The sequence below is a fragment of the Aotus nancymaae genome, unplaced genomic scaffold, assembly GCF_030222135.1.
Source record: "Aotus nancymaae isolate 86718 unplaced genomic scaffold, 86718_ANA_hifiasm-v0.15.2.pri h1tg000016l, whole genome shotgun sequence".
Classification (NCBI taxonomy): Eukaryota; Metazoa; Chordata; class Mammalia; order Primates; family Aotidae; genus Aotus; species Aotus nancymaae.
Genome location: NW_026988428.1, coordinates 11,051,353 through 11,063,749, shown reverse-complemented (window position 1 = coordinate 11,063,749; position 12,397 = coordinate 11,051,353). Strand labels below are relative to the sequence as shown.

Genomic DNA, 12,397 nt, shown 5'->3' with positions numbered 1-12,397 from the left:
GAATGTTTCACCACCTCAGGTCTCACAGGATCTTCAATCCCCACAACAGCAATGCATGTAAGGCCGGTGACAATATCATTTTCATTATCCCACTCTGGTTCTGGTTCTCCTGCTGGAAAATCTCTGAATGCAAGACATATGGTTCTCAAGCCTTCTGATGCCATCGGTTCAATCACAGTTTTTACAATATCATCACGGTCCCTTGGTCTGAACACTTTTGCCTCACCATTAGCACTCAAGATTTTGAAACACCTAAAAGGAAATGTTGAATCCAAACATCAATAATTAACAAAAATAATGGTTAATGCCATTTAAGTGAACTGGCAGGCCTAGAAATCATGGGATCTGATAACTGGAATTTAGAGAATTACATGTAATGCACTTCTACAGACTTAAATTCACGTTTCACCCTCCCCTTTACAAAACAGTTCTAATATGTATGGTTCTCATTTGATAGTTCTCCATTTATCAGTTACTCTAGAACTTCTCTAAACCTTCCCTTTCAGAAATGCAGTGCTTTCAAATTTTCATAAAGAATCCCCGGGTGGCAAAGGAAAATAAATTTTATACTTCACCATTTTGGTACAGAATCAGACATTAGTTTTAAATAACACAAAAATCACAAATGTTTTCCTTTTTTTAAAGTAAAAAGCCAAGTATAGTCAACCCCTTACCTGAGATGTTGTTTCATCACCTATATTGTTTTAACCATGAAAGAAAAAAACCTTATTGTTAAAATAAGCATTCTATCAGAATGAGAGTTAATGCCAAAATAGTTCTTATTTTCGGTGACATTACCTTTTTCATTATGTAATGAATAAAAATCATACTATATACCTATTTAAAGTTTGTTTTTCATAATGACTCTCTGTACTCCTCCTCTCCCTTGATGATGCCATTTCCTCCTGCTTCTAGGGAGGTAATTCCAAAATCTACATCTTCTGTTTTGTTTTTTGAAGCTTTCCATCATTGCTGACAAATTCCACTCAGACATTTTATCAGTACCTAAACCTTAATGGATGAAAGACTGGAAGATGCCTCTTTACTACCCATGTAATGGGCATCAACACTACCCTAATCATTTTGATATAAGTCTAAAATTTCACCTTAATACTTATTTTTCCTGATCATCTTTCTACTATTAGCTCCTAAGTCCTACACATTTCTCCTCTGAGCAGCCTCCTCAATGTGTTCACTCCTTTTTATTCCTCCTGCTACCATTTTCTTTTGGTTCTTACTTCAAGCTACAAAGCTACAGCTTCTGTAATAGTAATAGCTTTTTAACTGATATCTGTCTCTAGCTGATTTTTTGTTTTTTCCCCCCAACCCACCTTGTTCCCTGATGCAAGAATTATCTTTAATCACAGCTTTGACGATTCTATCACCTGAAGAAAAAAATACTTCATTTGTGTTATCCGGCTTACTTGAATTTTAACTGCTCAGTCCAACATTTACAACAAAATGCAAATATTACTGTGGGAACACCTGCTGTATGTTTACTATCCATCAGGCTTCATGCTAGACATTTGGTATGCATTATTTCATTTAAGTGCCACAGAATTGGTGGTTATCACCCCCTTTTTCAGTGGAGGAAAATGGAAGTAAGGGAAGAATCTGCCCCATATCCCAAAGTTAGTTAGCTGCAGAGGAAGAGTCGATGCCTGATCAGTTTTGATTAAAAAATCTCTCCTATCCCATTTATCTACCATGCATCAAGCCAGGGATGAAACAGATTTCTAACTTTTTACAATGAAATCAGATAACTGAGTGTATTGTGGCAAGAAGAAAGCTCTATATGGCCTGTGTACCACAAAAGCCCATCATTACTCAGCTAAACTATATAACCAGATATTCCCCTCCCCAATATGATCTGCACATCCCCATCTCCCTTCCTCTGCTGTGGCTTCCCTCACCTCAAAGTTCTCATTTCATACCAAAACTTATCTTAAATGCCACATCCCTATGGTATGTTCTCTCACCCAAAAACTTTGTACCAATTTACTATATGCTGCTTTCACAGTTATTTATTTATATATTTATCTCTTTAACTTACTGTAAAGTGTTAAGATAATACCAGCTATAATCCACATGTAAGCAAATTAAGAGTGTAAATATTTTAAATATTATAATTTCAAATGAGTTCCAATTTTCTCAAATTGTTCTTAACCAGTATATATATATATATATATATATATCTGTGTTTATATATATGTGTGTGTGTGTGTGTATATATATATATATATATAACCAGTTCTCTACTTCTTTACTGGAATTAAAGAAACCAAAATAATTTTACCACCTTTAATAACAAATAAACATCAGGGGAACTATATGTGAACATGTAATAGCAAAATTAAAGCTAATGGTCTGTAAAAGGACAGTAAGAAAAATTAGCATTCAAAATGACAGGAGATATTTAAATATGACACTGCAGCAGCATAAATATGATAAATCTCACTTTGATATAAATGGGGAATTTTAAAGATCCAGCTTTTATTCTTTGCTAGTCTAAAAATTACTCCATACTTCTCTTATCACATTTAGAGTCTAGTAACCACAATGCAGCACTGAAGATCTAAACTTGAGGCCAAATGTGGTGACTCACACCTGTAATCCCAGCAATTTGGGAGGCCAACACGGGTGTAGATTACTTGAGGTCAGGAGTTCAAGACCAGCCTGGCCAACATGGTGAAACCCTGACTCTAATAAAAATACAAAAATTAGCCAGGCGTGGTGGCAGGTGCCTGTAATCCCAGCTACCTGGGAGGCTGAGGCAGGAGAATCCCTTGAACCCGGGGGTGGAGGCTGCAGTGAGCTGAGACTGCACCACTGCACTCTGGCCTGGGTGACACAATAAAACTCCATCTTAAAAAAAAAAAAGAAGAAAAGAAAGATATAAACTTGAGTTTCTTCCCAGGAGGGTTTTCAAGATTCTATGTATTAAATAATAAGTAAATCAATGTCTAAAAATAAATATCAAAGTATACTTCATTAAACATACCAGATTGAATGCAATGGGGTTATTTTCCCTACAGCAAAATACTAAGAAATAAGAGAAGCTAGAGTGTGAAAATGGCAGAATGTCAGTGGCAAATAATCTGGACACCATAAAATATGCTAAAAAGCTCTGAGGTCCTATCAGATGCCTGGTGTTTACAAAAAGAAGACGACAACAACAACAACAACAACAACAACAACACAGGAGGTATTCCATAAATCAACTACAGTTACCAATTTATTCATCTAAGCATTTTACTCTTACTTTTTCAGAATTATCTCAGATGCACCCTTGCTGAATATTCGGTAACTTCCATCTGAATTTTTCAGGACAGTACTCATGGACTTCCTAACAGAATTGAATGTGTAGACTTTGTACAGTGCTTCTTCTGGTATTTCATTTCTAACATCCTGATAATCCCGTTTTAAATCCAAAAGAAGTCCCAACAAGGCACATTCAGTTTTATTACCAACATGACGAGGTAATCCACCCTCTTTCTCTGGTGGCTACAAGAGAAAAAGGTTTAGTAGCTAGTATCATCTTGTTTCTCTATGAACGTTTAAAATTTATAATGTAAAACAGAATGCAACATTCTAAAATAAAATTACAAGCAATTGTCTAATATCAGCATTTTAAAGAACAACATAGAAAAGTAAGGTAGAAAGGAGCCTGGGGTGAGAATGACATGGATTCTAATCTCAGTCCTGCTAGTTACTAGCTACGTGAAATCTGACAATTACCCAACTGTTGTGGTCCTTGACTTCAGCGTCTGTAAAACAGAGGCACTTATGACCCCAAAATTAAATGATGTATAAGCTGTATAAAGTTTGTAGTTGGTTCCTGATACAGAGTGGAACTTAATTTTAATTCCCTTTTCCTGTTTTCACTGAATTTTGATACTAAATCATTCAAAATTAAATCTACTTTACCAATTTTTATGGCTTAAAAGTATATGCATTAAAATACTGTTCTCTTAAATGTAGTGGAAAGCTTTATTTCCTTCACAGTGCCTTCAGAAACACCACCTTATATAATTATCACAATGGTATCAAGGACAGATGTGATCATGTTTACTCACTAATTAAAAGAAGGTAGCTCAGACTTTCAGCTACTAAAAGGCAAAGGTAGATCTAGAACCAAGATCCCATAACTTTCCAATGCAATCATCCAATTCATGTATATTTTCACTAATGAATAGCTTGCAATATGATTTTTGTTAATGATTTTCATCCATAAACCACTAGAAAATATTGTCAAACATAACACTGCATACTTTGTTATAAATAAGATTTTTAAAAAGCTTGTGAAGTTGAAAATATTGTATTATATGGTGGCACAATTCTAGAATTACTTTAGTGCATTAATTCTAAAAAAGCCTAAGGACCACCATATAGGTAGGAACTACTGAGAAACCAGAGCACATAGAAAGCATATATAAAACATGTTATTTTAAGTTGAAATCCGTCTTCAAAATATTCTCTCAAGTTGAGAGCTGACCTCCTACAGTAAAACAGCTTGATCTTTCTCAAAAATGAACTTAACAAGAATTTCAAATTAAATACATGCTCTGGTTATGAGAATGGAGAGTTTCTGAACACAGGAATTCAAAATATAGGAGAAAAATATAAGTAAACAATGTTTATGTTGATCAGCAGATATTACTCATAACATAAATTTAAAAACTGTTACATAAATATATGCCTTTTAAACACAACACAATTCAGTTTACTTTATGTACAGTAACTGGTTCTGAAGACTTACATACAGTCTGATCATTACAGATTTAAAAATTAATTTTCACATATATAAATTATTTTAAAAACCTTACCAATATTTTTGATGTATAAGCACAATTCACAGAAATTCCTGTTACAAGATAGGACAAAATATTTGGTGGAATAGCTTCTGGTTCAGGAACCTTCTTATAATGTTTTTCATTTATGTAAGCTTGAACAACTGTCATTCTGTTCATTGTTAAAGTTCCTGTTTTATCTGAACAAATGGCTGTAGCATTTCCCATGGTTTCACAAGCATCCAGATGCCTTACTAAGTTATTATCTTTCATCATTTTCTACAGTGACAAAAACAAAACGAAACAAAACTAGTTAAGCTCCATATAAAACCAATCACCTCATTACATTAACATGATTATATATTGTTTTAAAATTAGAACTAAAACTCCCAGCTTTATATAAATACAATGTATAGAGTACTGACGTAATACTAAAAAAATTTTTTTTAGTATATTTGACCTATTAAAATAAGTTAAACACAGTACTAGAGCTTTCTGGGGTTTTAATCATTTTATCGCTGCATAACATAACCTAGTAAATCAATTCAGGTACCTGCATCCATACACAAACAACACTGAATATATGTCTCCAACGATTTTTGCAAAATGTCCTCACATTACAAGAGCAATGACAATCTGTACTGTTAAGTACAGCGGTACTTATAGTAGTGTAAGAGTATATTAAAGGATTAAGTCTCCTTATTAAGTAGAAAACAAAAGATTCTTACATCAGTGCCAAGGAAAAAACAGCTTTTATCAGCTAAAATAAAGAGCTCATGAGTATGTAGTTGCTTGATTTTTTAAATTATTAACTCTGATAAAGTCAACATATCAAAACTAAAATGAGTCATTTTTTATCTATTCTATATGCTGACAGACTTGGTATTTTCATCCTTAGGATCAAACTGTGTCTCATTTCTTTCTCTCATTTATACTAGAAAAGATCATTTCTAAAACACCAGGAGTTTTCACAGTAGTCCCATAGGGCATTTAAGTTAAAACACTTTATGATTAATTCTCAGTACATATGTGAAATGTGTTAAAAACTATATGGAGTTATTTTTTGAGATGGAGTCTTGCTCTGTCACCCAGGGTGGAGTGCAGTGGCACAATCTTGGCTCACTGCAACCTGGACCTCCCAGGTTCTGCCTCAGCCTCCCAAGTAACTGGAAATACAGGTACGCGTCACCATGCCTGGTTGATTTTTGCATTTTTAGTAGAGACAGGGTTTCACCATATTGGCCAGGCTGGTCTTGAACTCCTGACCTCATGATCTGACCGCCCTGGACTCTCAAAGTGCTAGAATTATAGGCTTGAGCCACCGTGACAGGCCTATATGGAGTTATTTTACAAAGTGTTTTCTGTGATGACTAATAGGCAAGATACTGCAAAAAAAACCTGGCTCCCTGAAAAAATAAATACGTGAAAAACAGTTGTTTCTTCCTAAATTACTTGTGATTTACATATTAAAGATTAGAAGAATGAAGTTCTGCAGTAAAGAAACCATGTTCGGTTTTGTGAAACACTAACAAAGAATCCATAAAGACTATACCTCCGTGAAAAGAACAGTACTTGGTAACTTTAGAGCTATATAAACATCTAGTAAATTAGGCTTAAAAAACAGTAGTTAACTTGTTCTTATTGAGAAATACAAATCAATCTTGCCAGTATCTTTCTAATCAATTGAAACAAGTATCATTAATGACTACTCAAAATGAACTAAGGAGAGTTTGATAAAATGACTGTTCAATGTGCTAAAACATTTTTACCACAAATATTTCAAATTACTTTAAATACCAAAAAAGACAAATAGATGACTATATCTTATCACATTTACCAATTTATTTTTGAAATGCAACTTGTTAAATGCCTGAAAAGAAAATAAACAGTAAGCAAAAAACATTCTTATCAAGACAGGTCTAATAATAAAGAGTGCAAAGGTTGAAACTATGACTAGTTAATTTATATTGCTCACTGTCAGCAATGTTACTTAAGGAGAACTAGTAATTAACATTTGAAAATTTACAAAAGCAGCATTCTTCATTTGGTTACAATTTTTTACCTGCAAGATCATTTTGAAAAAAAGTTCAAAATTGTCCAAGCTACATCTTTTTAAAAAAAAATCCAATCCACCTTTTCCATAAGATAGAAAATTGATAAAAATAAATTAATAATCTTCAGAAGGATTATTACTTTAAGGTAAACAGCAGTAAGCAAAGCCTTTAAAGCTCATTTTTTAGCATTCTACTTGGAAAACAAGAAGGACTGAGCTACTGTACATCAAGTGGTCAGAGGAAGGTGACACTTGAAGAGACCTGAATAAAGAAAGAGAGCAGGTTAAGTAGGTTACTCAAAGGAAGGAACAAGCAGGCCTCGAAGTAAGAACACAGTTGGGATGTCTGAAAATCATCAGGAAGGCTGGTGAGGTTGGGCCAGAGGAGCAGGAAATGAGCTCTTAGACATAAGTAAAGGCCAGACTGGCAGGGCCCTGCAGGCCATGGTAAAGAGTTTGGATTTTACTTTGTCATGAGAAATGACTGAAAGTTTTTACACATGGAAATCACAATTTAATTTTTTTTTATTTTTAGAAACATGAGCCTAACATGCTCACCTTAATTTTACAGATGGGAAAGAGGAGGTGACGTGAGTTGACAACTTAACTATCACATAGCGAAAATCAGGCTAGAACTTTGCTCAGCAGAGTCGTGCTTAGACTGTGTCAAGGTTGCCCTATGTGGAATGCACAGGTCTCTTACAGAGATATTCAACTTGTGGGAGGTACAGGGCATCAATGACAGTATTTCTAAAGAAAATAGTGTACATTTATGAACGTCTTCACTTTCAAAAGCAAAAAAGGAGTAACTAGATGGGCATTTTCTATACCAGCTAAGGCTTTAAACATAATACATCTACTTAACTATTTTCTACTTACTTTGACTGAATAAGCCAGTGAGATAGTAACTGCAAGTGGAAGACCTTCTGGCACCGCGACCACTAAAACCGTAACTCCAATAATGAAGAACTTCACAAAGTACTGTATATAAATTGGTGTACACTCAGCAAGCCATGGTCTTTTCTGAACCCAGAAGGTGTCAATGACAAAATATAATACTAGAATGATAACTGTGATGGCAGACATCAACAGACCTTTCAGAATAGAAATAGAAGAAAAATGTGATTATATAAATTTCCAGACACTGACCATTGCCGATATATATTAACCATTGTAAAGAGTTGTAACTGGCTTGATAGTATTGAATTTCTCTGAGAAATTGTTACTTCTTTTTGGCACCTAACTTATAACTTAACATTGTCAGATTTAATTTTTGCTTCCAAGTACAGTTTTGTCCCCAGGAGAACTGGGAGAAAAACACTTAGGATTCTTTCTTTGACTTAATTGTATCTTTGGCCTTGTACTGAAACTGAGGCAAAATAATAAGCAATGACAAGGAATTACCCAAAGCTTAGAATAAACTGGTGCTTTACATGTTCAGGAGGCAAGCTGCCTAATGCTTAAAGAGAAACTGATAAAAATTTGATCAATGGGGAGACCTGGAATTAAAATTCAACCCATGTTTTAAAAAATAACATTATAATAAATAATAAAATTATATAATACGAATTATTTCAATTTTTTTGCTTTATCCTTAGTGCTTCATTAATGTAGAAAACCAAGAGTTAACCATGTATTCTGTGGGATACTCTGCTCTTTGACATGTGTATTAAAAAATAAGGCAGCTGGCCGGGTGCAGTGGCTCATGCCTGTAATCCCAGCACTTTGAGAGGCCAAGGCAGGTGGATCACCTAAGGTCAGGCGTTCGAGATCAGCTGGGTAAACATGGCGAAACCCCGTCTCTACTAAAAATACAAAAATTAGCTGAGTGTGGTGGCAGGTGACTGTAATCCCAGCTATCAGGAGGCTGAGGCAGGAGAATCACTTGGATCCAAGAGGCAGAGGTTGTAGTGAGCCGAGATTGTGCCACTGCACATTAGCCTGGATGACAGAGTGAGACTCTATCCCTTCCTCTACCAGAAATAAAATAACATAAAATAAAATAAATAGATAAGACAGCTGGGTGCAGTGGCTCACGCCTGTAATCCCAGCACTTTGGGAAGCTGACGCGGGAGGATCGCTTGACCCCAGGAGTTGGAGACCAGTCTGGCCAACATAGTGAAACCCTGTCTCTACTAAAAATACAAAAATTAGCCAGGTGTGGTGGCATCTGTAGTCCCAGCTACTTGGTGTAGGTAGGAGGATAACCTGAGCCTTGGGATGTCGAGGCTCCAGTAGCTATGATTATGCCATTGCACTTCAGCCTGGGAGACAGAGTGAGACTCCGTCTCAAAAAAAAAAAAGAGAAAAAGAAAAGAAAAAAAGAGGCAAGTCTACATATCTGGTTCTAACATCCCAATCTAATGTCTACTAAGTGCCATCACCACCTCAAATCTACTCCTTTCCCCCAACACTACATGAGTTAGTATTACCAACTGGCTACATACTACAAAAAGCAAATATTTGCTATTAGATAATAAGCTTACCGAGGGCAGAAACAAAAGCTTCACTTTTTCTATCATACTCCTAGAGAGTAGTAAAACGATGCAATTTAAGCAATTAAAAAAATTTTTTTAAAATATTTTTGAGACAGAGTCTTGCTCTGTTGTCCAAGCTGGAGTGCAATGGTGCAATCTCGGCTCAATGCAATCTCCACCTCCTGGGTTCAAGCAGTTCGCTGACTCAGCTGGGATTATAGGCACCCGCCACCATGCCCGGCTAATAAGCAATTGTAATAATATATGCTTGTTTATCCACACACAGTTCTTCCAAAAAGATGTTACTGCTAAAGGTCATGCTGTTTTTAACCTCAGAGCTCTGCTTTTTCCCTTAAAGAATGGCTCTATTAACAGGTGTTCTCTAGTGATGGCAGTAATATAGTAACTTTAGTCTCACTACAATGATTCCATTCAGTGCAGAACTGTAACATTAGAGAGAGACATAACTAAAAATTTTCAAAATAACCAGTAAAAAGATAAGCAAAATGTGTGATGAAATTTTACTAAAATATAATTGGTTCATCTTTACTGAATAACCTCACAGGTTGCCTTTTCTCTACGTAATGCAGAAATTCAGAGATGAGTACATAGGCTTATAAATTGGGCAGATTTAGGCATTAATCCTAACCTGACTACTTATTAGCAAATTATAAAGTAACTCAAAGGGCTTGGTGCATTGTAGATAAAACTGAAAATATTTCAAACTCTAAAATATTTCAAACTCTCCTATTCACAAAACAACAATTTCCAGTCTTAAGTGTGTCAAAAGACAATTTTTAAGCAGAAAGTTAGCATATTTAAAAATAAAACACTTTATTTTCTTCTCTATATCATACCTGCTTTGCCAATCTGAACAGCCAGTTTTGTAAGTTTCCCTTGTAAAACAGATTTTTCCTTTTTTGGCAAATTTGCTTTCTTTTTATCTTTTTCATCACCATCTCCACCTTCTTCACTCTTCAACGGCTGCATTTCCATGGCTGCACCATCCTGGGCTTTCGCTACATTTAAGAGCAAACAGAATTTCACTATACTTTAAAAGTAGATATCACTATTAACATTTTAAAGAAATTTAAAAAATCAGTTTCTTACACAAACCAGTAAATGTATAAAAGCATTCAGCTTTGCGTGTGTGCGTGTGTGTCTACACAGAGAAAATAAGACAATAGTGACATTAGGTTGTGAAACTTTGTACCAGATTTGAAAATACTGTTCTAGGTAATGAGGATGAGACATATAGGGTCCTTAAACTGAGAACTAAAGAATACTAAGTTGCTTCTCCTGTGTGTTATGTTAGGTAATATCTAAACAACATATATCCCTTCCCTTTATAACCATAATGTAGAGATATGTATGACCATACATATATAGAAATATGCATATATTTATAGACTTTTAAATAAATGCAAATAAATTTATCCTATATATTTTGTTTCTTACGCATTTTTGCTACTAACTATATAATAACCAGTGTTCAAATACTTGAAATGCTTAAGTTGAAAGTTAATCTACATAAACTTACCCCAATCTGAAAATCTGAAATACTCAAAAATCTGAAACTTTTTGAGCACTGACATGACACAAGTGGAAAATTCCACACCTGACCTCATGTGATGGGTCATAGTCAAAACTCTGCTTCATGAACAAAATTACTAAAAATATTGTACAAAATTACCATCAGGCAATGTGTATAACGTGTATATGGCAATACGTATAAATAAATTTCATGTTTGAAGTTGGGTCTCATCCCCAAGATATCGCATTATGTATATGAAAATATTCCAAAATAAAAAAAAAAATCTGAAATCTGAAACACTTCTGGTCCCAAGCATTTCGGATAAGGGATACTCAACCTGTACCACAAATCATACTTAAAATCTCATTGTGGTGACAATGTGACTAAGATGCTGGCAGGAAGAGAGGTTAACCCAAGTTAACATATATTGTTGATTTTTCCTGCCACATGTATCTTACTTTTGAATAGATATGGTACACAGTAGATTTCTGGATAAAATAAAAACCAGCTGACTGTACTTTTGTCCTCCTAAATTTACCTTTGTTGCGATTCTCAATAGCTCCATCTTGTTTCTTATCTGTAGGAACAAAATGGGAATTAAAGCTTTCCAAAAGAAATGAATACAGCCATGCTAAATTATGCAGAGGTAGTTCACATTTCTATAACAGTTGTTACACAATGGTGTGTGTGTCTACAGATTAGAAAACATTTGACTTGTGATGACCTGCTGGGTCAATGATTCCCTAAACCTTACCTATGGGAGAATACCGCAAAAATATTTTAGGGTGTCTATACTTGTTTTATTTTTCCATAAGACTTCACCATTTTATAAGCTGTAATAAACCTAAATATGGTACAAAAGGTTTTCAAAGTAAACACAAATATAACCCTAAGAAAGCAGAAAAGAGGTGGAGAGGGAGGAGGAAGGGATGTTATAAAAAGACAAGAGGTACACAGAAGTGTTGGTGGGAGTGAGAACAAAAATTGTATGTACAAAACATAGGAGAGGCAAGTTAGTAAAACCAGAATATGAATGTATAGCATAAGCCAGTAAGACTACCAGGTAAGGTAGCTCTCCAAATCAGCTTATACTTAGAAAACACAGAAAGATGAGCATATCTGAAGCAATAAAGTAATGAAGGAGGGGATGGGTCTATTGTCTAGAGTAGGCACTATAATATTAAAAATGACAAAGAGACAATAGAACCATTCAGCCTATATTCTTCTAGCTTCTTTATCGAGGAGAACTATCTTCAAGTGGAAAACACGGAACAAATGTGGTCAAGAAGGAATAGAAGCTCAAGACTGATGAGGAGATAGTAAGAGAATACCTAGCTACTTTTAATGAGCTCAAGTTTGGAGAGACCAGGCGGCCACAGTCCAAGCCAACAAAGGACTGAGACAGATTACACTCGACCGCTTTTGAGTAATCGCCAAGGCAGTCAAGGGAATGGGAGAAGGGCTGGAGGTCCCTCTCCAGATGGAAAAATGTTGACCTGTTCTAAAAAAAAAAAAAAAAAAAAAAGGGAGTCAACAAATTAGT

At 35.0% G+C, this 12,397-nt stretch overlaps 1 protein-coding gene across 6 annotated transcripts in view; it reads right to left on the bottom strand.

Moving 5' to 3' along the window:
- ATP2B1 (ATPase plasma membrane Ca2+ transporting 1) overlaps positions 1 to 12,397 on the bottom strand; it is a 116,812-nt gene that overhangs the window by 26,887 nt on the left and 77,528 nt on the right. For all 6 annotated transcript variants that reach the window (XM_012469358.2, XM_012469355.2, XM_012469357.2 and 3 more), the window contains exons 7-12: positions 11,393 to 11,431; positions 10,178 to 10,339; positions 7,723 to 7,937; positions 4,827 to 5,069; positions 3,263 to 3,504; positions 15 to 252 (exon numbers count right to left, since the gene is read on the bottom strand). In XM_012469358.2, the coding sequence (XP_012324781.2) occupies positions 15 to 252; positions 3,263 to 3,504; positions 4,827 to 5,069; positions 7,723 to 7,937; positions 10,178 to 10,339; positions 11,393 to 11,431 (1,139 nt within the window). The remainder of the gene's footprint in view (positions 1 to 14; positions 253 to 3,262; positions 3,505 to 4,826; positions 5,070 to 7,722; positions 7,938 to 10,177; positions 10,340 to 11,392; positions 11,432 to 12,397) is intronic.